The 27,846-nt window shown below is 37.0% G+C and overlaps 2 protein-coding genes across 2 annotated transcripts; both read left to right on the top strand.

Moving 5' to 3' along the window:
* Positions 1-261: 261 nt before the first annotated feature.
* LOC120299454 (vomeronasal type-2 receptor 26-like) lies at positions 262-8,752 on the top strand. Its single transcript, XM_039324309.1, has 6 exons — positions 262-266; positions 828-1,116; positions 1,417-2,274; positions 3,957-4,184; positions 6,828-6,954; positions 7,857-8,752. Exons 1-6 carry the CDS (start codon positions 262-264, stop codon positions 8,750-8,752), a joined length of 2,403 nt encoding a protein of 800 aa, XP_039180243.1.
* A 6,882-nt stretch (positions 8,753-15,634) lies between these two features.
* LOC120299453 (vomeronasal type-2 receptor 26-like) lies at positions 15,635-27,738 on the top strand. The gene is made up of 6 exons (XM_039324308.1): positions 15,635-15,639; positions 16,196-16,484; positions 16,646-17,503; positions 18,045-18,272; positions 25,742-25,868; positions 26,843-27,738. The coding sequence occupies exons 1-6, from the start codon at positions 15,635-15,637 to the stop codon at positions 27,736-27,738; spliced, it is 2,403 nt and encodes an 800-aa protein (XP_039180242.1).
* The last annotated feature ends 108 nt before the right edge of the window (positions 27,739-27,846 follow it).

Here is a 27,846-nt window from a genome sequence, read left to right as displayed (position 1 = left end):
GTTTTTTAATTATTATTTCATCCATATATCAAACAGGAAACCCTTAGTGTATAATTTAAGTTATTACAAATCTGGAAAATAAAAGGGAGCTGGCTTCCTTCAATTAGAAAATACAGATAAGATATAGATAATACTGAAATCAGATAGAAACATAGAAAACTAATAGCAGATTTTTTTTTTCTGATGATGAATGTATTTATGCCATCCATGTTTGAACTGAGTTACTGGTGATTGATACACAGTCTCCTTTGAAAGTTGGCTATGAGGTACTACCATTCTTTCTGTAAAGTTAATACTTTCTAACAATAGCTTTGAACTTCTCTTCTGTCAGTTTGAGATTAGGCCCCCATTGTTTTATGTTTTAATTAATATTGAGAATACTGCCTTCTAGAACCTTATTCACACTTGAAATATAGTTAAAGAATTCAGTCATGTCCTTTATTTCCTTCTGTCTTCTAGGCTGAATATATTCAGTTCCTCTAATATTTTTTTGTCCCTCAAACCTTTCACCATTTTTTTTTACCCTTTTCTGGAATTGCTCTTTCTTATCAATATATTTTTTTAAGTTAGGTCACCAAAAATGTACACAGTATTTCAAATGAGATGTGATTAAATGGTAGCTTTAAATCAATGTTAAGTAGCCACAACTGGGTAGTGCTTCCTGGTTGATACAATCTAGGGCTATTATTTGATAGTGACCAAATGCCCGGTGTCCAGAACAAACAATCAGCACTAATTTATGTTTATGAGTAAATATGTATTAATTAAAAAAGCTGTCCAATTCTGAAACAGAAATGTATTGACAAGGCTTATACCTTGCCCTGAAGGTTCATCACTCATAATTACCAGCACACTTTGGCTCTGGCATTTGCTGTAAAGGAGATCAATGAAAATGGGCTGTTACCTAATGTTAGCCTTGGTTTTCACATTGCTACTGACAGCCATGAGGAAATTACAACTTATCATTTGGCAATGGAATTTCTATCTACAAAAGATAAATTTATACCAAACTACAAATGCAATGACCTGACCAATACAGTAGCAGTCATTGGAGGAGCCCGTATTAACAGCTGTATAAACATGGCAATCATTCTGTGCAACTACAAATTTCCCCAGGTGAGATACAAATTTGGATCAATATGAGATGTTCACCAGCTATTTATTCTATTCAAAAATTCGCTCATTGAAAAGAAATATTTGAGCAAAACCATGAGTAAGTCATAAGGCTGTCCCTTTTTACCTGATGAGCAAAACTGCAGATGTCATGTAAAACTAATTTTAAACATCCTATTTTTGTATCCCACTCAAACCCAGAGATTGGATTAAATCAACAGATATGATTTGCTTTTCATTTTTATTTTCTTTATTTTGGAAGATACCCTTTATTCCATTGTTCTTCTGATTTTCTCCATTTAGATCACATATGGATCAGCTCCACAGATAAATACTGAAACAGCAATATTTGTCAAATCGATGTTCCCAGATGAGTATCATCAATTTAAAGGAATACTGCACTTATTGTTGCATTTTGGATGGACCTGGGTTGGATTAGTTTCTCTGTATGATAAAGATAGAGACAGGTTCATTCAAAATTGCCTTTCCATGTTTTCAGAGAAAGGAATCTGCTTTGACTTTATAGAATGTCTTCCCCAAATGGTCTTTGGTAATGAAGGTGCTGAGTGGATAGATGATGTAAGTAAAATATTCAAAGTAATAATGAAGAGTACAATCATTGCAGTCATCTTAAGTGCTGGAATTACAGGCATGATACCTTTCAGAGTAATGATCTATCTTTCCAATTATGATGATATTCCAAAGGAGAGAAAGGCCAAAGTTTGGATCATGACAGCCCAGATGGAATTCACTTCCATTCGGATGCAAAGACAGTTGCCCATTGATTTTCTCCATGGTGCTCTTTCATTTGCAATTCACTCTAAGGAGCTGACTGGGTTCCAACAATTTATGCAGACGAGAAACCCAAACTTAGAAAAAGATGATGGATTTATTAGGGATTTCTGGAAAGATGCATTTGAATGCTCATTCTTCAGTGATATTACAGATGGGAATGCTGAAAGGATCTGCACTGGAGAAGAGAAGCTGGAGACTCTTCCTAATTCTGTCTTTGAGACCACCATGAATGTACATAGTTGTAGCATCTACAATGCAGTCTATGCTGTGGCACATGCTCTGAAGGCCTTGGGATCTTCCAAACATAAAAGGGGTCAAAAAATGGATGAGAGGAGATGGAGGGTCTTCCTTCAATCACCCTGGCAGGTAATGTTGGCTAATAGAAAATTTGGGGAAATCATTAGGTACCAGCATAGGAGACCAGTTTTATGTTTTGCTTTGTTGTTAACTGTTAGAATGCTTTAAAGATAGATTTGAAAACTATATGGAAATACTTGATATTTTCATATCAAAGAAAATAAAATTAATATATGAAAATATAAAGCTTAGATCTAGAAACAATTAGAAATACGTGACATAAAACTTCATTTTATGTCTAAAATGGTATGTACGGGATCTTATTCAATCCATTATATTTGACAATTTTAAATGTAAATACTCAAAAGCTTCCTTGCATAGCATTATTATTCCTAATCAGATGGATTTTGGAGTTACGAAAATTCAAAGATTCCCCAAAGTGCTTTTTCAAAATGCAATTGGACTTCATTTGTTTCTCTTTGAAGGTGTATTGCTTCAGTTCAGAACTGAGTGTCATGTTTCTGATAGATGAGACCATTTAAAAGAACTTCAAGGCAAGCATTTCTTCCTTAAAGAATAATTTTATTTGGCTACAACATAACAGCACATACAAGGATGAACCCAAGACTAAATCCCCCTCCCCCTTGGTTTCATTTCCCACCTCAAATTGTTATCATAAATCACATGCACCAATTGTTTGAAAACCAGACATTCTGCCAAAATGTTATCAGCAATAACCTTGGTTCCCATACACGTGAAATGTTTTGGCTAATTTAAAACTTCACGCACATCCTCCTTCTTCTAACTAAATATATGACAATGAAGACAAAATGAAAATGGCTTCAGTTCGGTTTGTCTCAGCGTTAACACTGAGGAAGCTTCTTAGATGAGAAACAAAATATCTTCAAGAGAAAAAGAGAGAAAGTCCTGTAATCTTTTGAAAAAGCATTTTAGAACAAAATAGGTGAATGATAATCTCCACAGACATTAAAATTTAAAGGGAATAAAAATAATTATAAAAATGACAAGAAATCTGTAAAAATAGGAATATTCAATTGAACAGCAAAGTTGTGAATATATCACACGAAGAAAAAGGCAAGTTTAATTTGTTTTACTTTATTTCTTTTACAAAAGTAACAGGAATTAAAATCTATCTTCTCCCAGAATTTTCTATCTCAGAGAATTCTATCTTGCCTACACTAAGTGCCTTTTTAAGATCCTGTAATCCCTGAATTTGGGGTAAAGTCAGGGCAACTGAATGGAACTGAGTGTTTACTGGCCAAGAAAGCTTTCCTGACACCACAAGAAGTTTGTAACAAATATTTTCTCTTTGCACCCTGATTGAGAAACATCTGCCGCTTCTTAGGATTGAACTCTTAACTTTCTGGATGGGAGGAAGAGTCTTTACCATTAGGCCACCAGGCTGTTCTCTATCTTGCCTACACTATATGGCAGAACACTGAATTCACAATTTCTGAAATGGTTAATCAAAGCAAAGTGATCCCTCAGATCTCTCCCTTTGTTGATTTTGTGTTGGGATTCTCATTTGACAGTTTTTCACCAGAGATTAGAAAATGCATTTGATAAAAATATCTTTACCAGATTGAAATTGGTGTAGACTGAAGCAGATCTGAACAGCTTACTTTTCATTAAGCCTAGACCAAATTGAAAGAAAGAAATAGAGATTTTTCCATCTCCTTCAAAGATTCAAAATAGTTTTCAGTGTCTTTTTTTTCTTCTTCTTCATTTAGCTGCACCATTTTTTGCAACAAGTCTCCTTTAACAACAGTGCTGGAGAACAGGTTTCCTTTGGCCCCAATGGGGAATTAGAAACTGGATATGATATTTTCAGTTGGGTCACATTTCCAAACAAGTCCTTTCTGAAAGTCCAACTTGGAGAGATCGACCCCATGGCTCCCCCAGACAAGCTCCTCACCATATCTGAAAAAGAAGCCGTTTGGCCTCTCATATTTAACCAGGTTTGTCTCATTCTTCCCAGTTCCTGAAATTATTAGCCACTGATCCGTTCAAGTAAATGTTTAAATAACTACAACTACAGCAACACTAAGAGTAAGCAAATCTTTAGTAATCCATATGCTATTGATCACAGTTAGTCCTTGACTTACAACAGTTCTTTTAGTAACAAGTCTCAGTTACAACATTGAAAAAAAATGAGGAATGGCCATTTTTCACATTTACAACCGTTGCAGCATCCCAAGGCCATGTGATCAAAATTCAGATGCCTGGAAACTGACTCGTTTTTATGACAGTTGCATTATCCCGGAGTCATGTGATCACCTTTTTTGAATCATGGGGAAACCATATTCACTCAACAACTGCAGTGATTCACTTAACAACTGTGGGGAGAAAAGTTGTAAAATGGAACAAAGCTCACTTAACAACTGTCTCACTTAGCAACCGAAATGTTGGGCTCAGTTGTGGTTGTAAGTCAAAGACTACCTATATTATTGTTTATTTATTAAAGCAATATACTGCTCATATTTAGATGGCTTGTAATCATAAACCTTAGGTGAAAGATGAAAACTTAGAACAATAAATATTGACATTAAAATTTATTTCAAATTGAAAGGATTAGAAAGAAGGGACTAAGATTTACATGGGGAGGAGGTGGGATCTTATTTTAGTCCTTTAACCACCCCCAGAATGATACATCTTCTTTGGAGCTCCAGGCCAGTTCTCAGAAAGAGGTCTTCAGGCCCTTTGATTGACCAAAGGAGTGAGTGGGTGTTTTTTTTAATGTGACATGAACACAAACTACTAAAGTCAAAGAGGTCTCTTGGGGGGGGGGCATCCTTGGTGCTTCTTAAGTTTGATTGTTTTTTGCAGACATTTTATTACCTAAACTAGGTAACATCATCATTGTGGTATCATGTTCAGAGAACACCAGGGACCATTCAGTTCAACCCAGAGCAAGGAATATTCTCCTTTACTGGGATCAAATAGATGGCTTAAGATTTCTATATCTAAAATATATAACTTTTTAATAACCTCCTCTGGTTGGTGAAGAAGTTGGAACATTCTGAAATGATTAAATTAAATGATATCTTCAGTTATAATTGACCAGAAACTGCTGATATGTTTTTGTATGAAAGGAAAGAAAAGGCAGTTATGGGCTGTAGTTTCAATGATTGAAAAAATTGGATAAACCTAGAGTGAGAGATACCTTTGTAATAATTCTTGTATTGTTGTAAAAATAAATTGGGAGCTTTTTCTTTCTATTTTTATCAATTTCTTGCACTATTTTTCGCTGTTTCATTTTTTCTCTGTTCTTTTTATTCTGCATTAGTTTGTTAATTCCTATATTCCATTTAAAACTTTAATACTTTTAATAAAATGTCCCCCTCCCCAGAAAAAGATGAAATTTTACTGAAGACTTAATTTGTCACCACAAGACAACTTTGGGTAGCACCTAGACTTATATACCATTTCACATTGCTTTACAGCCCTCTCTTAACACTTTACAGAGACAGAATATTGCTCCCAACAATCTGGGTCCTCATTTTAGCGACCTCAGAAGGATGGAAGGCTGCGTCAATCTTGAGTTGCTGAGACTCGAACTGCCAAACTGCTGGCAGCTAGCAGTCAGCAGAAGTACCCTGCAGTATTTCATTCTAACCACTGCGCCACCAGGGCTCTTTAGTACACAATATTAAAATAAAACCATAAATATATGTATAAATATATAAAATCACATCAAATATATAGAATATATATCAAAATATATTCTAATATATGATGTAAAAACAAAGAATATTTGCTCAGGATAATATCTATCTATCTATCTATCTATCTATCTATCTATCTATCTATCTATCTATCTATCTATCTAATCATCTAACTATCCAATCATAAGACAGCAGCATTTCAAATAAGATTTCTCACTACCTAGAACATTAATTAAAGAAGATGATATATATATATATACTTCCACACTGGAAGTTACTAAGAACACATTGGACAGCCATTTGTCTGAAATGGTATAGGGTTTCCTGCCTGAACAGGGGGTTGGACTTTTCAACTTTATTATTATTATTATTATTATTATTATTATTATTATTATTATTATTATTATTATTATTAACTATTCTAATAATAAATTATAAACTAAACAGTGAGGGAAGGAGTATTATGGAAAAATTCTTTCTTATCTGTTTCAACATTTGTAAGGCAGAATTTTACATATTATGTTTATTAATTTGTATGGGATGGTAACCCCACACTTGCATATTAGGTGGCCCTATATTTTTGCTGAGTTAAAGTATTTATTATTTTTATATGAATAAATTTGATTTGCTTTTACATGACCCCCACAAAAAATGGGACCTCAAGCAGAGCATACTCTGAGAGATCCAGAATTACAGATTTTCCCACATCAGCTTCAGATATAGTGCCCCAATAGAAAGTTCTATTGATTAATGTAATATGTATGAAATAAGAAGCAGTTGAAGACACAATGGGGAATTTACATCAGGAAGAAAACTGGAAAATGCAATCCCACTGTTTGGATTATATACAAAGAGTTAATGTGTATACAATTGATGAAGAGAACAAGCTGCCCCAAATAAATTCTATATGTGAATTCTCATTTTATTTCTGAATAGACATTACCACTTTCCATCTGTAATAAGGAGTGTCCTCTTGGCCATAGCAAGATAAAATTGGAAGTAAAATTTTCCTGCTGCTATGACTGTAAACTTTGTCCAGAAGGAAAGATAGCTGACCAATTGGGTAAGCAAAGGAATATATTAAATTTATCAATGATATAATAAATATAAACCAGGGCTGAATTTTTAATTCATATTATGGTGATTGAAAATCTTGACCGTCACATCATATTGAAAGATTATAAACCGTTATTATTTCAGAAAAAAAAACATTTAACATATAGAATCCACTCCAGTTTGGACACTGAAAAAAATAAAAAAGAGTAAACTGATTGAATGATTGATTGATTGATTGATTGAATGAATGATTCTGGAATTCATAAGGTTGTCTATCTCATATAATAAGACTAAGAGGCTTCCCACAATCTTCAAAACAGAAATAACAGTTTAAAAACTCGCCTTTCCTACCAATTGCCAGAAAAATCATCCTCCTGAGTCAAATACCCAACGTACTCCAACACTTTTGGGGAACAACAAAATTTTCCAGCCTCCTACAAGAATAAAAGTTTAGGGATGCGTCGTAATTCAGGTTGAAGAGTATTGGAAAAGGCTGGATGGTACAGACCACATTCAACTGTGAACTCCCACATCACAACATTTAACACAAAAGATCTGGAGTATGCCCACCTATTGGGCTTATTGAGAAAGACAGATACCATTGAAGAGAGGTGGTCAAACTTGTAACTTGGGTCAGTGACATTCAGGGATTGAATGGTGATAACCAGAAACCTCAATTGCATATGGTAAGCCACTAGGAGCAAGTACTGTACAAGAAGGAGTAATAGAACTGAGTGAGTTAAGTGTAGACCAGTTATGGTTTTGATATGGGCAGCACCATATAAAGGGATTCCATAATCAAACTGAGAGCTAAGTAAAATTGCAGAATGCTGTAAAATCAGGGCATACAGAAAATGAAATGAAGATGCTTCAAAATAATAATATTTTCATGAATGGTCTCTTTTTCAGACTTAGATGACTGTTTCCCATGTCCAGAGGATCAATATCCAAACAAGGAGAAGGATGGTTGCCTTCCAAAAAGTATAGTTTTTTTAACATATCAAGAACCTTTGGGGATTTCTTTGGCAGTAATTGCAGTCTCCTTTTCTGTCATCTCAGCTGTGGTGCTGTGGATCTTCATTAAATATCAGGACACACCTATCGTTAAAGCCAATAATAGGAATCTCACCTATAGCCTTCTCATTGCCCTCCTCCTCTCTTTCCTTTGCACTTTGCTCTTCATTGGGCAACCTGACCAAGTTAAATGTCTCTTGCGACAAACTGCCTTTGGCATCATCTTCTCTGTAGCTCTTTCTTGCATATTGGGAAAAACAATTATAGTGGTCCTTGCTTTCATGGCCACCAAACCCAGCTCCAAAGTTAGGAAATGGGTGGGGAAAAAGATGGCCACTACTATTATCTTAACTTGCTTCCTGGCTCAATTTAACATCTGTATAGTGTGGCTGGCAATTTCTCCTCCCTTCCCAGATTCTGACATGCGCTCCATGGCTGAAGAAATTGTCCTACAATGTAATGAAGGTTCAACCACCATGTTTTATACAGTTCTGTCCTTTTTGGGGTTCTTGACTGCTGTCAGCTTCACGGTGGCTTTCCTAGCTAGGAATCTACCTGACAGCTTTAATGAAGCCAAGTTTATCACTTTCAGCATGTTGGTCTTCTGCAGTGTTTGGGTGTCATTTGTTCCAACTTATCTGAGCACCAAGGGAAAATATATGGTGGCTGTAGAGATCTTTTCCATTTTGGCTTCAGCAGCTGGATTACTGGGTTGCATCTTTTCCCCCAAATGCTATATCATTATTGTGAGACCTGATCTGAACCAAAAGAAGCAACTAATGAAAAAATGAAACTGATTTTAACAGCAAATCCTTTGAATAAAGCCAAATTGGTTACTTTTAGCATATAGATTTTTTCCCCAGCTTAAGATTCCCTCTATCATTACATCAATATGATGTAAAAAACAATGTACTGAAAAGTTCATTTAACAAGCTATAGAATTGCTCTGCATCTTTTCTTTGAAATTTTAAATAATTATTCTGAGCCCTAAACAGAATGGTAGGAGATAGCTAAACAAGAAAATGTTAAAAATATTTTATTTATATAATGTGCATTAATGTAAAACTTTATGGATGTAAATCCTGAAGCCATGGGCTTCACAACATCCCTGCCAAAAAGAAAGAAAATGCCTTTGTTATATCATCCATAACACGGAAAAGATCCCTGGCACATATGAAGCCAAACATTTGTCAACTTTCTAAGCGTTTCAAGATGTTGTTCATAAAAAAATTCTAAGGGATAATATGAGTGCCTTACTTGCCACTTCAAGATCTCCCAATATTCCCCTTAATCATTTTTAAGGGACAGGAAAATTCAAATTAAAATTCCTTTCCACAATTCTTAAAGTCTGAGAACCACTTTGCTGTAGCAGGCAATGTGCTAGGCCAGAAACAATGGGACTAAATGTTCTTGTTCTCCTTTAGTCATAAAAGGAGATATGTGGTTCTGGAACCTGGGGCGAGGAGTTTGAAGTTGATGATATTGTAGATCTTCTTCTCAGCCTCACTGAAAATATAGTCTTATTCATGAAGATTACTGTCCCACCAACGGTGACTTCTTTAATTTTGATGTCACTATTATTCCTGAACCTTGGATAACATCTGAATCTTTCCTACTGAGATTAGTACATAAAGGGAGCATTGATTATTTTGGATTTAGCTGGATGGTGAAGTTAATAATTGTGGACCTCCAATTCCTTGTTGTATTCATCTGGGTGTATCCTTGCATTGTCATCGTCATAGTCAGCCATTCAGTTACATCTGATCCTTGGCCCTTCTATGTATCAGCAATCCTCAATAAATATATGAACAAGAATAATATTTTTACTCATTTGTTCAACTGGGTTCTCTTTATCTATTTTTAAATCTTTTCTGTTAGAGAACAGATCACACTTTCCGCATTGATTTATGCAGAAATATTGAAAACTAAAATGGATTTACAAACATTTAAGTGTCAATGTATACAGTATTTCAGGGTGCCAAGAATTATAGTATGATTATGAATGAAATAAAACAAGGGTAGTAATACACATGGCCTCATCAATCGGCCGCTGGAATAGTTATATTTGGTGTACCATGTGTGGTACCACAAATGTTCTCCTGATTGCTGCAGGATCTTCAGAACCAGAGATAGCAGAAGGAAGATTCTGTTAACTGAGGAAGCATAAGTCCACCAGAATAGGCTCAACCTCCATTCCAAAGGCCCATTTCCAATTGATTCTGTTTTCTACATTCCCTGATAATGTCCTTATAGGGCTTTCCATTCTTCCATGCATTTCCATTCTTTCTTTTTCCCTCTAGTAGTGTTTTATTTATTTATTTATCCCCTTTATGGATTACTGTCTTGTCATGTTGAAGGGGCTTGCGTAACTCAATGAAGCTATAAGCTATGCTTTGCAGGGCCACCCAAGACGTACAGGTCATAGCAGAGAGTTCTGACAAAATAGGATCCACTGGAGAAGGAAATGGCAAACCACTCCACTATCTTTGCCATGAAAACCCCATGGACAGTACTAAAAGGCAAAACAATATGACGCTGGAAGATGAGCCCCTCAGGGCGGAAGGTGTCCATTATGCTACTGGGGAAGAGCAGAGGGCTAGTACTAGTAGCACCAGAAAGAATGAAGCGACTGGGCCAAAGCCAAAAGGACACTCAGCTGTGGATATATCTGGTGGTGAAAGGAAAGTCCGATGCTTTAAAGGTCTTTTCTCCATAGGAATGTAAGATCCATGAATCAAGGCAAACTAGACATAGTCAAAAAAGAGATGACAAGACTGAAAATTGACATCTTAGGAATCAGCGAACTAAAATGGACAGGAATGGGTGAATTTAACTCAGATGACCATCAGGTATACTACTGTGGGCAAGAATCCCTCAGAAGAAATGGAGTAGCCTTCATAGTCAATAAAAGAATAGGAAAAGCAATACTGGGATACAATCCCCAAAATGACAGAATGACCTCAATTCGAATCCAAGGCAAACCATTCAATATCACAATAGTCCAAATCTATGCCCCAACCACTGGTGCTGAAGGGGATGAAATTGACCAGTTCTATGAAGCCCTACAGCACCTTGTAGAATTAACACCAAAAAATGATGTCCTTATCATCATGGGGGATTGGAATGCTAAGGTAGGAAGCCAAAAAGTAACCAGAATAACAGACATGTTTGGCCTTGGAGTACAAAATGAAGCAGGGCACAAGCTGATAGAATTTTGTCAAGCGAATACGATGGTCATAACAAACACTCTTTTCCAACAACCCAAGAGACGGCTCTACACATGGACATTACCAGACAGTCAACATAGAAATCAGATTGACTATGTGCTCTGCAGCCAAAGATGGAGAAGCTCTATACAGTCAGTAAAAACAAGACTAGGAGCTGATTGTGGCTCAGATCATGAGCTTCTCGTTGCAAAATTTAGGCTTAAATTGAAAAAAGTAGGGAAAAGCACTATGCCACTCAGGTATGAACTAAATCATATTCCTGATGAATATATAGTTGAGGTGACAAATAGATTTAAGGAATTAGATCTGATAGACAGAGTACCTGAAGAACTATGGATGGAAGTTCATAACATTGTACAAGAGGTAGCAACTAAAACCATACCAAAGAAAAAGAAATGCAAGAAAGCAAAATGGCTGTCTGAGGAAGCTTTGCAAATAGCTGAGGAAAGAAGGGAAGCGAAAGGCAAAGGAGAAAGAGAAAGATACACCCAATTGAATGCAGAATTCCAGAGAATATCTAGAAGAGATAAGAATGCCTTCTTAAATGAACAGTGCAAAGAAATAGAAGAAAACAACAGAATAGGGAGGACCAGAGATCTCTTCAAGAAAATTGGAGATATGAAGGGAACGTTTCATGGGTATGATAAAGGACCAAATTGGCAGGGGCCTAACAGAAGCAGAAGGGATTAAGAATAGATGGCAAAACTACACAGAAGAACTATATAAGAATGAGCTTAACGTCCCAGATAACCACAATGAGATGGTCATTGACCTCAAACCAGACATCCTAAAATGTGAAGTGAAATGGGCCTTAGAAAATCTGAGCAACAACAAAGCTAGTGGAGGTGACAGTATTCCAGCTGATCTATTCAAAATCTTAAAAGACAATGCAGTAAAAGTGCTACACTCAATTTGCCAGCAAATTTGGAAAACTCAACAGTGGCCACAAGATTGGAAAAGGTCAGTGTACATTCCAATTCCAAAGAAAGGCAATGCCAAAGAATGTTCAAACTATCGCACCAATGCACTGATTTCACATGCTAGTAAAGTTATGCTTAAAATCCTACAAGCTAGACTCCAGCAGTATGCGGACCGAGAACTACCAGAAGTACAGGCAGGGTTTTGAAGAGACAGAAGAACTAGAGATCAAACTGCCAACATACGCTGGATCATGGAGAAAGCTAGGGAGTTCCAGAAAAACATCTACTTCTGCTTCATTGACTATGCTAAAACCTTTGATTGTGTGGATCACAACAAATTGTGGCACGTTCTTAAAGAGATGGGAGTACCAGACCATCTCATTTGTCTTTTGAAAAACCTATATGCGGGTCAAGATTAACAGTGAGAACTGGACATGGAACCACTGATTGGTTCAAAATTGGAAAAGGAGTCCGGCAACGCTATATACTGTCGCCCTGCCTATTTAACTTATATGCAGAGAACATCATGAGAAAGGCAGGGCTAGATGAATCAAAAGTTGGAATTAAGATTGCCGGGAGAAATATCAACAACCTAAGATATGCAGATGATACCACTCTAATGGCAGAAAGAAAAGAGGAATTAAAGAGCCTCTTGATGCGGGTGAAGAAGGAGAGTGCAAAAGTTGGCTTGAAACTCAACATTAAGGAAACCAAAAACATGGCATCTGGCCCTCTCAATTCCTGGCAAATAGATGGGGAAGAAATGGAGGTAGTGACAGATTTTATTTTTCTGGGCTCCAAGATCATCTCAGATGGGGTCTGCAGCCAAGAAATTAAAAGACGCTTGCTCCTGGGGAGGTAAGCTATGGCAAATCTAGACAGCATACTAAAAAGAAGAGACATCACCATGCCAACAAAAGTGCATATCGTCCAGGCTATGTTTTTCCCAGTTGCAATGTATGGCTGTGAAAGTTGGATCATAAGAAAGGCTGAACGCCAAAGAATTGAGGCCTTTGAACTATGGTGCTGGAGAAGACTCCTGCGAGTCCCTTGGACTGCAAGGCGTAAAAACCGGTCAGTCAGTCCTAGAAGAGATCAACCCCGACTGCTCTTTAGAAGGCCAGATCCTGAAGTTGAAACTCAAATACTTTGGCCATCTAATGAGAAGGAAGGACTCACTGGAGAAGGGCCTAATGCTGGGAAAGATTGAGGGCAATAGAAGAATGGGACAACAGAGAATGAGATGGCTGGATGGAGTCACTGAAGCAGTAGGTGTCAACTTAAATGGACTCCAGAAGATGGTAGAGGACAGGAAGACCGGGAGGAACATTGTCCATGGGGTCGCGATGGGTCGGACACGACTTCGCAATTAACAACAACAACAACAAAGTGTTTTATATTCTTTTGTGCATATGAACTCTTACTCCCCTATTTTTTACTTCATATCTTAGTTTCAAAGGTTCATAACAGTGCAGCTATGTCTATTGAGATATGATAAATATGTTACCTTCTGATATTTTTTAAAGTGTGTGGTATCACAAATATTCTCCTGTCTGCTGCAGGATCTTGAAAAGCAGAGATAGCAGAAGGAACATTTTGAAAATGCCCATAGGTTAGTTGAGGAAGCATAAGTCAACCAGAACAGGCTCAACTCCCATTCTACATCCCCATTTCTAATTAACTCTATTTTCTTCATTCCCGGATGATGACTTTCTAGAGCTTGAACAAATTTAGTATTCAAGGTAGATTCTGATATTTATTTATTTAATTATTTGTTTTTTAATTTATTATTAGTTTGCTAGTTTGTTTGCTTGCTTGCTTACATTACAATCTTCTTTACTTCCCATTTCCCTCAAAGAGGTTTATTGGGAAGTATACAATTTAATCAATTACATTAAGCATTAAAAACAGAATAATTTAAGATTTTTTTTAAAAAAAGCAAGGTATTAAGCATTAAACAAAGTATCAAGTATTAAGCAAAATCTGTGAGCAAACAAACCACAACAGGTGTATTCCCATTCTTTTTTTCCTTGTAGTGGTGTTTTATTTTATTTTCTGTTTATGAGCTCTTACTCCTCTATTTTCTACTTCAAGTCTTACTTCTAAAGATGTATCAGTGTGCAACAATGTCTACTGAGATATGATAAACATGTTTACTTCTGATATTTATTAAACTACTGCTGCAAAGAATGGTACTGATTACTAACTAAGGATAGTTTTTGTCCCTTCTTCTCCAAACCTTAAGGGAATTAAAGCAGACACTAAAAACTATGACCATGGATTAAAACATCTGCATTCTCTTAATATCTGCTTCGAAAATCAGACGTGTATGTAGGGAGAAAAAAAAGGACTTGTGTTCCATCTGTGACTCTTTATTTTCTTAGCTTTATACAAAATTCATTATCTTAATCTTAGATAATATTAAGGAATAGTCAGCTTTTCAACTGAATGGTAACAAAGCGTCTACTGTTTGATGTCTACTATGACCACATATTATAGTGAATTAGTTATATTCAAAACATTGGTTTTACTTTTTTTTTCCAACTGTGATGTGCATTTCTCCTCCCTACACCTGCAAACTTAGTAGTCCTCTTCCAATTGTCCATAAATATTATCAATCTGGAGATTTAATCATTGGTGCTATTATTTATCAGATTATCTTTCTTATAAATGAGTTCACTTTTCAAAGCCTTCCTTCTTTTGATGTCCTTGATCAGTACCAGTAAGTATGCTACTTCTTCTTGTCCTCACACCACAACTCCTCTTCCCCCTCTTTGCTACTAAAAAGCTGTATTTTCTTTCACTTTTATGCTTAAATATATTGTTTGCTCATCAATTAGTTTGATCAGATCCATTGACCATATTTAGTCATCTGTAATTCTAAAATGCACAAATGCTTAATCTTTTCTAATACTGATCTTGAAACTGAGATGAATACTATTAGCTTTAACCATAATGTATATGAATTTCATTCTCCTCAAGAAACTTCCTTCCTTCAACAAAGTCCCTTGTTGAAAGTAACAAGTTGGAGTAATCTGAGGGGTCCTTGGTGCTCTCTGAGCTTGATTGTTTTCTTTCAGAGAATTCATTAGGCTAACTAGGTAACATCATCAGTGCTGATAATGCTAACTAGTTAGGGCAATGAAACATCTGAAGAAAACTAGCAAGCTCAGAGAGCACCAAGGTTCCCTCTTTTCAACCCAGACTTACAAATGTTCTCCTTCTTTCTAATAACCTAAATATTGCAGAAGCTCTCTGGTTAATCTTGAGGAGGTTTTTTTAATTATTATTTCATCCATATGTCAAACAGGAAACCTTTAGTGTATAATTTAGGTTATTACACATCTACATTGTAAAAAGGAGCTGCCTTCCTTCAGTTGTAAAATACAGATAAGATATAGATAATACTGAAATCAGATAGAAATATAGAAAACTGATAGCAGATTTTTTTTTCTGATGATGAACATATGTTTATCCCCTCCATATAAACTGGTGATTGATACACAGTCTCCTTTGAAAGTTGGTTATGAGGTACTACCATTCTTTCTGTAAAATTCATACTTTCTAACAATAGTTTTGAACTTCGGTCAATATCAGATTAGGCCCCCCATTGTTTTATGTTTTGATTAAAATTGAGAATACTGCCTTCTAGAACCTTATTCACACTTGAAATATAGTTAAGGAATTCAGTCAAGTCCTTCATTTTCTTCTGTCTTCTAGGCTGAATATATTCAGTTCCTCTAATATTTTCTGATGTTTTTTGTCCCTCAAACCTTGCACCATTTTTTTTTGTTTTTCTTGAGTTGCTCAATCTTATCAATATATATATATATATTAAGTTAGGTCACCAAAACTGTACACAGTATTTCAAATGCTAGCCTTAATTCAATGTTAAATAGCCACAACTAGGTAGTTCTTCTTGGTTGATACAATCTAGGGCTGTTATTTGATAGTGACCAAATGCCAGGTGTCCAGAACAAACAGTCAGCACTAATTTATATTTTTATGAATACATATGTATAAATTAAAATAGATGTCCAATTCTGAAACAGAAATTTATTGATATGGCTTATGACTTTCCCTGAAGGTTCATCACTCATAATTACCAGCACACTTTGGCTCTGGCATTTGCTGTAAAGGAGATCAATGAAAATGGGCTGTTACCTAATGTTAGCCTTGGTTTTCACATTGCTACTGACATCCATGAGGAAATTACAACTTATCATTTGGCAATGGAATTTCTATCTACCAAAGATAAATTTATACCCAACTACAAATGTAAAGACAAGACCAACACAGTAGCAGTCATTGGAGGAACCCATATTAACAGCTGTATAAACATGGCAATCATTCTGTGCAACTACAAATTTCCCCAGGTGAGAGATACAAATTTGGATCAATATGAGATGTTCTCCAGCTATCTTTCTATTCAAAAATTCGGTCATTGAAAAGAAATATTTGAGCAAAACTATATTCCTTTATACTTTATTAACTTTATTAACTTTATTCCTTTGTTCTTCTGACTTTCTCCATTTAGATTACATATGGATCAGCTCCATTGATGAATACTGAAAGAGCAATATTTGTCAAATCGATGTTCCCAGATGAGTATCACCAATTTAAAGGAATACTGCACTTATTGTTGCATTTTGGATGGACCTGGGTTGGGTTAGTTTCTCTGTTTGATGAAGATAGAGACAGGTTCATTCAAAAGAGATTTTCCATGTTTTCAGAGAGAGGAATCTGCTTTGACTTTATAGAACGTCTTCCTCAAATTGTGTATGGTAATGAAGGTGCTGAATGGATAGAAAACGTAGGTAAAATATTCAAAGTAATAATGAAGAGTACAGTCATTGCAGTCATCTTAAGTGCTGAAATTACAGGCATAGTACCTTTGAGAGTAATGATCTATTTTTTCAGTTATGATGATATTCCAAAGGAGAGAAAGGCCAAAGTTTGGATCATGACAGCCCAGATGGAATTCACCTCCATTCGGATGCAAAGACAGTTGCCCATTGATTTTCTCCATGGTGCTCTTTCCTTTGCAATTCACTCTAAGGAGCTGATTGGGTTCCAACAATTTATGGAAAAGAGAAACCCAAATGTAGAAAAAGACGATGGATTTATTAGGGATTTCTGGAAAGATGCATTTGAATGCTCATTCTCCAGTGATATTACAGATGGGAACGCTGAAAGGATCTGCACTGGAGAAGAGAAGCTGGAGACTCTTCCTAATTCTGTCTTTGAGACCACCATGAATGTACATAGTTATAGCATGTACAATGCAGTCTATGCTGTGGCACATGCTCTGAAGGCCTTGCGATCTTCCAAACATAAAAGGGGTCAAAAAATGGATGAGAGGAGATGGAGGCTCTTCCTCCAATCACCCTGGCAGGTAATGTTGGCTAGTAGAAAATTTGGGGTAAAGTCGGGGCAACTGAATGGAGCTGAATGTTTACTGGCCAAGAACCCTTTCCTGACACTGCAAGAAATTTACAACAGATATTTTCTCTTTGCACCCTGATTGAGAAATAGCTGTCGCTTCTTAGGATTGAACTCTTAACCTTCTGAATGGGAGGAAGCGTCTTTACCACTAGGCCACCAAGGTATTCTCTATCTTGCCTACACTATATGGCAGAACACGGAATTCACAATTTCTGAAACGATTAACAAAGCAAAGTGATCCCTCAGATCTCTCCCTTTGTTGATTTTGTGTTAGGATTCTCATCTGACAGTTTTTCACCAGAGAGTAGAAAATGCATTTGATAAAAATATCTTTCTTTACCAGTTTGAAATTGGTGTAGACTGCAGCAGATCTGAACAGCTTACTTTTCATTAAGCCTAGACCAAATTGAAAGAAACAAATAGAGATTTTCCCATCTCCTTCAAAGATTCGCAATAACTTTCTGTGGTTTTTTTTCCTCTTCTTTATTTAGCTGCACCATTTTTTGCAACAAGTCTCCTTTAACAACAGCGCTGGGGAAAAGATTTCCTTTGGCCCCAATGGAGAACTAGAAACTGGATTTGATATTTTCAATTGGGTCACGTTTCCAAACAAGTCCTTTCTGAAAGTCCAAATTGGAAAGATCGACCCCACGGCTCCCCCAGACAAGCTCCACACCATATCTAAAAAAGAAGCCATTTGGCCTCTTATATTTAACCAGGTTTGTCTCAGTTTTCCCAATTCCTGAAATGATTAGCCACTGATCCATTAAAGTAAATATTTAAAAAGCCACAAATTACAATTAAGAGTAAGCAAACCTTTAGCAATCCATATGCTGCTATTGATCACAGGTAGTCCTTGACTTACAACAGTTCATTTAGTAACAGGTCACATATACAACATTGAAAAAAAATGAGGCATGGCCATTTTTCACATTTACAACCGTTGCAGCATTCCCATGACTATGTGATCAAAATTCAGATGCCTGACTCGTATTTATGACAGTTGCAGTGTCTCAGAGTCATGTGATCACTGTTTTTGAATCATGGGGAAACCACATTCATTCAACAACTGCAGTGATTTACTTAACAACTGTGTGGAGAAAAGTCTTAAAATGGAACAAAGCTCACTTAACAACTGTCTCACTTAGCAACAGAAATTTTGGCCTAAGTTGTGGCTGTAAGTCAAGGACTACCTGTATTATTATTTATTTATTAAATGAATATAGTGCTCATCTTTAGATGGCTTGTAATCATAAAAAAGATGAAACCATAGAACAATAAATATTGACATTAACATTTATTTCAAATTGAAAGGATTACAAAGAAGGTAGCAAGATTTACATGTTGAGGAGCTAGAATCTTATTTTAACCATCCCAGAATGATACATCCGCTTTGACGGTCTAGGCCAGTTCTCAGAATGAGATCTTCATGCCCTTTGGATTGCCCAAAGGAGTGAATGAGTATTTTTTTTTTTTTTTTGAATGTGACATGAACACAAACTAGTAAAGTCAAAGAGGTCTCTCTGTGTGGGGGGGGGATGGGTCCTTGGTGCTTCTTGAGTTTGGTTGTTTTTTGCAGACATTTTATTACTCGAACTAGGTAACATCATCATTGTGGTACCATGTTCAGAGAACACCAAGGACCATTCAGTTCAACCAGAGCAATGAATATTCTCCTTTACTGGGATCAAATGGATGCTTAAGATTTCTATATCTAAAATATATAACTTTTTAATAACCTCCTCTGGTTGGTGAAGAAGTTGGAATATTCAGAGATGGTTAAATTAAATGATTAGAGAAAATACCATATCTGCAGTTATAACTGACCAGAGACCACTGATATGTTTTTGCATGAAAGGAAAAAAAAGGCACGTATGGGCTATAGTTTCAATGATTGAAAAAATGGATAAACTTAGAGTGAGAGATAACTTTGTAATAATTGCTGTAAAAATAAATTGGGCGCTTTTTCTTTCTATTTTTATCAAAATTTTGCACTATTTTTCCCTCTTTCATTTTTTCTCTGTTCTTTTTATTCTGCATTAGTTTGTTAATTCCTATATTCCATTTAAAACTTTAATACTTTTAATAAAATGTCCCCCCAGAAAAAGATGAAATTGGGAAATTTTATTGAAGACTTTCTCTGTCCATCTTGCTATCTAGCTAATTATGGTAATACAGATAGAATAATATCACTGCATACAATTGAGAATTTAAATGGCTTTCTTGAAATTATTAAAATAGTCTGGAGAAATTCTGTTTTTGAAATATATTTCAAATATTTATTTATTTATTTTCATTTTATTTTATTTATTACATTTGTTTGCCACCCATGTCACCACAAGGCAACTTTGGGTAGTACTTAGCACTAGCACTTAGACTTATATACAATTTCACATTGCTTTACAGCCCTCTCTTAACACTTTACAGAGACAGAATATTGCTCCCAACAATCTGGGTCCTCATTTTAGCGACCTCAGAAGGATGGAAGGCTGCATCAACCTTGAGTTGCTGAGACTCGAACTGCCAAACTGCTGGCAGCTGGCAGTCAGCAAAAGTACCCTGCTGTACTTCATTCTAACCACTGCACCATCAGGGCTCTTTAGTTCACCACAATAAAATAAAACCATAAATATATGTATAAATATATAAAATCACATCAAATATATAAAATATATATCAAAATGTATTCTAATATATGATGCAAAAACAAAGAATTTTTGCTCAGGATAATCTATCTATCTATCTATCTATCTATCTATCTATCTATCTATCTATCTATCTATCTATCTATCTATCTATCTAATTATCTAACTATCCAATCATAAGACAGCAGCATTCCAAATAAGATTTCTCACTACCTAGAACATTCATTAAAGAAGATGAGAATTCGTGTGTGTCTCTCTCTGTGTGTGTGTGTGTGTGTATGTATATATATATGTATGTAGGTCTTTGGTTGTTTGGGTTTTCTCCCGCATACAACCAAAGACCTACATACAAACACCCGCGAAAACCTCAGAAAACATATATATGTATATGTATATATATATTGATAAAAGAGGTGGTCAACAGGAGATAAAACAACACGGTTTAATAAATAAAACCAAGCTTTCGATGGCTAGGAAACTGCCATCATCGTCAGGGTATAGGCCAGCCAGTTAAGAGACTTGCTTATAAACCTAGCCGCGCCTGCATTCTATGCATAGACCTCGCAACAGGTCCCAGCCAGTTGATTCTTACTTCACTTACAACACTGGATAGTTGTAAGTGAAGCAATATTCCCAGATACTAACTCATATGGTGGAGTTTGACCATAAATTCAATTTTGATGGGGTGAGAGTAGTTGCTAGTGACACCTCCAAGAGTGGTAGATTGCTCAAAGAGGCCTGGTTCTCAGACAATATGTCAATTAATCGACATGTGGACTTACGTCCAGCTTACAAGACCATGAAAGCGTGGGAAACACGCACACGATCCCGGAAGAAACATCTGAGTAATAAAAACTCTGAGCATCTGCCAGTTGAAAATAAAATTGTCAGTAAAATCTGACAATAAGAAAAGAAAAAACTCTCAGTACAGGGCCCCCCTAGTTAGTTATTTACATGGGTACTCACTACAAACCAAGAAGCCTATTGACATCAGTGCCCCACCCCCAGATACCTTGAATACCTCCTTATATTGTACCCAGCACTCAGAAACATGGACAACAAGCATCCCGATCAGCAAAGAACAAAGCTGCCACCCTGATGGTTATACTGATCCCCTCACTCCTGATAGTGCCCCTGCTGCAATGCATTCAGTTATTGGCGCATTGGGAGCGTGTATGGGTTCGGAAGGAGAGATGACTGCTATGTGTGACGGCAGAGCAGTACCTTTGCTGTGCTGCCATGCTGACCGGAGCTGTCGAAACAGAGACGCACTCCCAGAATACACATGGAAGATCGGCACTCGCGACCGCCCTATCATGGGAATGACTACGCGCTCTCAGAGAGCGGCACTGCAGAAGGCTGAGGGAGAGGCATCTAGATCGAGAATTGCGCCGGATTGCATAGGGAAGGGGCACGGAGACAATACGCTGGGAGCAGTGAGGGAGAATAGAGGTGTGGATGAGATCAACAGCAAAGATCGTGAGGGTGCTGGGGGAGTAGTAACAATAAGTGAATTGAAAAACAAGGGTCGATGTGGAATAGCCAGCATGGAACATCGTGATAACACAAATGCAAATGAGCATAATATGCGCTGGGGGAGGGAAAGAGAGAAATGCCCCGAGGAATACAGGAAGAAGAAACATCTTGACAGCGTAGAGGAGACTTTAATCTCGGGAAACAAACAACGCTTTCATGACTTAAGAACCAAAGAGAAAGGGGAGGTGGGTGGTCACATGGATGTAAGCAAGAAGGAACTATCCAGTGTTGTAAGTGAAGTAAGAATCAACCGGCTGGGACCTGTTACGAAGTCTATGCGTAGAATGCAGGTGCGGCTAGGTTTATAAGCAGGTCTCTTAACTGGCTGGCCTATACCCTGACGATGATGGCAGTTTCCTAGCCATCAAAAGCTTGGTTTTATTTATTAAACCATGTTGTTTTATCTCCTGGTGATCGCCTCTTTTATCAAAATGTATGTACCCAGGAATCGTTATTCTTCGATTTTTAATATTATATATATATATATATATATATATATATATATATATATATATATATATATATGTTTTCTGAGGTTTGTATGTAGGTCTTTGGTTATTTGGGTTTTCTCCCACGTAAAATTGGAAATGTCTTGGCGATGTTTCGACGACGTCCCATTCGTCATCTTCAGGCTGCTGTTTTCAGGTTCATGCTTCGAGGAGCAATGTGTGGTCTTAGCTGTTTCTTCCTTTTAACTGCCAGTGGGGGTATGAACTGATTGGATGGGAGCTTGGCTGTGTTCTGATTGGATGGAGGTGTGTTCTGATTGGTTAGGGGTTTGGCTGTGCTCTGATTGGATGGGGGAGTGTTCTGTTTGGGTGGGGGCTTTCTTGTGCTCAGGTTAGTCTGAGTTGCAGGGGGATTTAAGATGGTGGGCTGCCTTGCTATTTTTTGGCTTTGCATTCATGGTCGTGCCTCATCTTCATGGTTGGTGTCAGTTTGCTTCATGTATGGATTGGAGGGGTTTAAAGTGGCTAATGATGCAGCTGTGATCTGGCTTCTGGTTTGTGGTCATGCCTCATCATCGGTGTTGCTTTGGGTTTGCTTTTTGCGTGGATGTGTGGTGGTGACATCCTGTATGGTTTTAGTGAGTGTGAGTCTGGTGTCATTCTTTGTGTTAGAGAGTCGTTTGTCAATAAGGGTTTCCAAATGGCTGGTAGGTGGGAGGTATCATCTCATTTGTTCATGCTGTGTGGGCGTTTTTCTATCTCGATGGCTTCTCTGATTATTCTGTTATTAAAATGTTCACTTTTGGCAATGGTTCTGGTATTTTTAAAGTCAATTTCATGTCCTGTGTCTTTAAGGTGTTGGACCAGGGAAGATGTTGGTTCCTTTTTTTGACTGAGTTCTTATGTTCTTCAATGTGTGCACTTATTCTTCTGTTGGTTTTTCCAATGTATGTTGTGGGACAAGCGGTGCATGGGATTTCATATACTCCTTGATTTTCTAACTCAATTCTGTCTTTGGGGTTTCTTAGGATGGTAGATATTTTTCTGTTTGTGCAGAATGCTGTTTTGATGTTGTGTTTATGGAGGATCTTGCTGATTCTGTCTGTGGTGACTTTTATGTATGGGAGGAGGGCTTTGCCATTTTCTTGTTCTCTGTCTTGGATTTTAGTGAGGGTTTCTTTTTGGATTAGGTTTGTAATCTTATTTCTTTGGAATCCATTGGATGTTAGTACATTGGTAAGAATGTATAGTTCGGTTTTTAGGTGTTGTTTGTCAGCTAAGCGTTTTGTTCTGGAGATGAGTGTCATGGCTACGGAGTTGATCTGTGCTGGGTGGTGGTGTGAGAGAGCGTGCAGATAGCGGTTTGTGTGTGTTTTCTTCTGGTAGATGGTGTGTCCTAGGGAGCCATTGGATTTCTTGTAGACTAAGACATCCAGGAAGGGAAGTTGGTTATTAGCTTCTGTTTCCATGGTGAACTGTATTTTGGGGTGTAGGCTGTTGAGGTGTGTGAGGAAGTTGTCCAGTTTTTCTTTCCCATGTGGCCAGATTATGAAGGTGTCATCTATGTATCTGAGCCAGAGTTTGGGTTTGTGATCCAATTTTTCTAGAGCTTGGGTTTCAAAGTGTTCCATGTATAGGTTTGCAATGACAGGTGAGAGGGGTGATCCCATGGGTGCTCCTTCTGTTTGTTTGTATTTTTGTCCATTATAGATGAAGTATGTGTTGGATAGGCAGTGGTTGGTCAGATCTAAGATGTGTTTGGGGGAGGTATATTTGTTTTGGATAGCGGTCAAGGCTTCTTTGATATATATATATGTCTTTGGTTATTCGGGTTTTCTCCTGCATCAAATTGGAAGTGTCTTGGTGACGTTTCGTCGAAGTCTCATTCGTCATCTTCAGGCTGGTGTTTTCGGCTTTGTGCTTTTATATATATAGAATGCTGCATGTTACACCCTGTTGCCCAAATATGGGAGAGAGAAATCATATATATATATATATATATATATATGTTTCCTGAGGTTTATATAGATATAAATTCTCATCTTCTTTAATTAATGTTCTAGGTAGTGAGAAATCTTATATATAGTTTTTAAGAAGAGACTGGACAGCCATTTGTCTGAAATGGTATAGGTTTTTCCTGCCTCAGCAAAGGGTTGGACTAGATGACCTCCGAACTTTATTATTATTATTATTGATCATCGCACAGTCAGCCAGATGTTCAGACTGGATTTGGCATTTTGTCTACCTATCGAGTCCTTACCCAGGACTTGGAAAAGGCAGATGTGGATGTTTGATGGTATTACAGGTATCGTCGCAGGATGGAAGCAGTTCCTAGTAAGGCCGCCTTTTGCAATTGACTAATAGCGAATTTGTCAATGCCAATGGTGTTCAAGTGGTGCTCCAGTTGTTTTGGGATTGCACCCAAGGAGCCTATTACTATTGGTACTACCCTTGCTTGCTTTTGCCACAGTCTTTCTATTTCTATTTGTAGGTCTTTGTATTTTGTTATCTTCTCCAGTTCTTTCTCGTCTATTCTGCTGTCTCCAGGCACTGCCACGTCCACTATGAATTCTGAAGTCCCAGAGCAGTTTAATTTTATCATTTTCTATGACTTTATTTTATGATCCCACCAGTTTTTGCTTACAGGCAAATGATATTTTTTGCAGATTTTCCAATGCACCATTGTTGCTACTTTGTCATGCTGCTGCTTGTAGTCAGTCTGTGCAATCTTCTTGCAACAGCTTACCAGGTGGTCCACTGTTTCTTCAGCTTCTTTGCATAGGTGGCACTTACTGTCTGTTGCTGTCTTCTCAATTTTGACTTTGTATGCATTTGTCCTTAAGGCTTGGTCTTGTGCAGCCAGAATTAGTCCCTCGGTCTCTTTCTTCAATTTTCCTGCTCTTAGCCATTGCCAGGTCTTGTTATTATCTACTTTCCCAGCTTATTTTTTTTAATGTTTTGGCCATGTAGTGCTTTGTCTTCCCATGCCTCTATTCTGTTGTTGTTGTTGTTGCTGTTGTTGTTGTTATTATTCTATATTTCTACAAGTAAATTATAAAATAAACAGTGAAGGAAGGAGTATTATGGAAAAAAATCTTTCTTATCTATTTCTACATTTGTAAGGCAGAATTTTACATATTATGTTTATTATTTTGTATGGGATGGTAACCCCACTCTTGCATATTAAGTGGCCTTATATTTTTGCTGAGTTAAAGTATTTATCATTTTTATATGAATAAATTTCTTTTGATTTTACATGACCCCCTAAAATGACCCCCCCTCAGAGCATACTCTGAGAGATCCAGAATTACAGATTTTCCCACATCAGCTTCACATATATTGCCCAAATGGAAAGATCTATTGATTAATGTAATATGTATGAAATAAGAAGCAGTTGAAGATACAATGGGGAGTTTACATCAGAAAGAAAACTGGAAAATGCAATCCTACTGCTTGGATTATATACAAAGAGTTAATGTGTGTACAATTGATGAAAAGAACAACCCTCCCCAAAAAATAAATGATCTGTGTGGATATTCTGATTTTATTTCTGAATAGACATTACCACTTTCCATCTGTAATAAGATGTGTCCTCTTGGCCATAGCAAGATAAAATTGGAAGTAAAATATTCCTGCTGCTATGACTGTAAACTTTGTCCAGAAGGGAAGATAGCCGACCAATTGGGTAAGTAAAGGAATATATTAAATTTATCAATGATATAATAAATATAAACCAGGGCTGAATTTGTAATAACTATTATGGTGATTGAAAATCTAGACTTTCACATCATAACAAAGTAGAACAAAACAATAGCAAACATCCAGCACTAACAATGATACCTAAAAAAGAGAAAAAGGTGGTCCAATTATCAAATAAATTTAACATATAGAATCCACGCCACCTTGGGCACTGAAAAAAGAAAAAACAGTAAAGTGATTGAATGATTCATTGATTGATTGATTGATTGATTGAATGAATGAATGAATGAATGAATGAATAATTCTGGAATTCATAAGGTTGTCTATCTCATATAATAACACTAATAGGCTTTCCACAATCTTCAAAACAGAAATAATAGTTTAAAAACTCACCTTTCCTACCAATTGCCAGACACATCACCCTCCTGAGTCAAACACCCAACCTACTCCAACACTTTTGGGGAACAACAAAATTTTCCAGCCTCCTACAAGAATAAAAGTTTAGGGATGCGTCGTAATTCAGGTTGAAGAGTATTGGAAAAGGCTGGATGGTACAGACCACATTCAACTGTGAACTCCCACATCACAACATTTAACACAAAAGATCTGGAGCATGCCCACCTATTGGACTTATTGAGAAAGACAGATACCATTGAAGAGAGGTGGTCACACTTATAACTTGGGTCAGTGACATTCAGGGATTGAACGGTGATAACCAGCAACCTCAATTGCATATGGTAAGCCACTAGGAGCAAGTACTGTACAAGCAGGAGTAGTAGAACTGAGTGAGTTAAGTGTAGACCAGTTATGGTTTTGATATGGGCAGCACCATATAAAGGGATTCCATAAGCAAACTGAGAGCTAGGTACAATTGCAGAACTCTGTAAAATCAGGTCATACTGAAAATGAAATGAAGATGCTTCAAAATAATAATGTTTTCATGAATGGTCTCTTTTTCAGACTTAGATGACTGTTTCCCATGTCCAGAGGATCAATATCCAAACAAGGAGAAGGATGGTTGCCTTCCAAAAAGTATAGCTTTTTTAACATATCAAGAACCTTTGGGGATTTCTTTGGCAGTGATTGCAGTCTCCTTTTCTGTCATCTCAGCTGTGGTGCTGTGGATCTTCATTAAATATCAGGACACACCTATCGTTAAAGCCAATAATAGGAATCTCACCTATAGCCTTCTCATTGCTCTCCTCCTCTCTTTCCTTTGCACTTTGCTCTTCATTGGACAACCTGACCAAGTTAAATGTCTCTTGCGACAAACTGCTTTTGGCATTATCTTCTCAGTAGCTCTTTCTTGCATATTGGGAAAAACAATTATAGTGGTCCTTGCTTTCATGGCCACCAAGCCTGGCTCCAAAATTAGGAAATGGGTCGGGAAAAAGATGGCCACTGCTATTGTCCTATCTTGCTTTCTGGCTCAATTTAACATCTGTATAGTGTGGCTGGCAATTTCTCCTCCCTTCCCAGATTCTGACATGCACTCCATGGCTGAAGAAATTGTCCTGCAATGTAATGAAGGTTCAACCACCATGTTTTATACAGTCCTTTCATTTTTGGGGTTCTTGACTGCTGTCAGCTTCACAGTGGCTTTCCTAGCTAGGAATCTGCCTGACAGCTTTAATGAAGCCAAGTTTATCACTTTCAGCATGTTGGTCTTTTGCAGTGTTTGGGTGTCATTTGTTCCAACTTATCTGAGCACCAAGGGGAAATATATGGTGGCTGTAGAGATCTTCTCCATTTTGGCTTCAGCAGCTGGATTACTGGGTTGCATCTTTTCCCCAAAATGCTATATCATTATTGCGAGACCTGATCTGAACCAAAAGAAGCAACTAATGAAAAAATGAAACTGATTTTAATCACAAAATCCTTTGAATAAAGCAAAATTGTTCACTTTTAGCCTATAGATTTTTTTCCCAGTTGAGATTCTGCATTATTCCTTTATTTTCACTTCA

Source organism: Crotalus tigris, unplaced genomic scaffold, assembly GCF_016545835.1.
Source record: "Crotalus tigris isolate CLP2741 ecotype Arizona unplaced genomic scaffold, ASM1654583v1 scf7180000024297.1652928, whole genome shotgun sequence".
NCBI lineage: Eukaryota > Metazoa > Chordata > Lepidosauria > Squamata > Viperidae > Crotalus > Crotalus tigris.
This window is presented reverse-complemented; position numbering and strand designations above follow the sequence as displayed.

Bases quoted from the DNA above. Each gene is read 5' to 3' on its own strand.
- LOC120299454 (XM_039324309.1), top strand. The intron at 4,185-6,827 runs GTTTGTCTCATT...ATTTCTGAATAG, and splicing joins GGCCTCTCATATTTAACCAG to ACATTACCACTTTCCATCTG. The intron at 6,955-7,856 runs GTAAGCAAAGGA...TCTCTTTTTCAG, and splicing joins AAAGATAGCTGACCAATTGG to ACTTAGATGACTGTTTCCCA.
- LOC120299453 (XM_039324308.1), top strand. The intron at 16,485-16,645 runs GTGAGAGATACA...TTCTCCATTTAG, and splicing joins GCAACTACAAATTTCCCCAG to ATTACATATGGATCAGCTCC. The intron at 17,504-18,044 runs GTAATGTTGGCT...TTCTTTATTTAG, and splicing joins TCCTCCAATCACCCTGGCAG to CTGCACCATTTTTTGCAACA.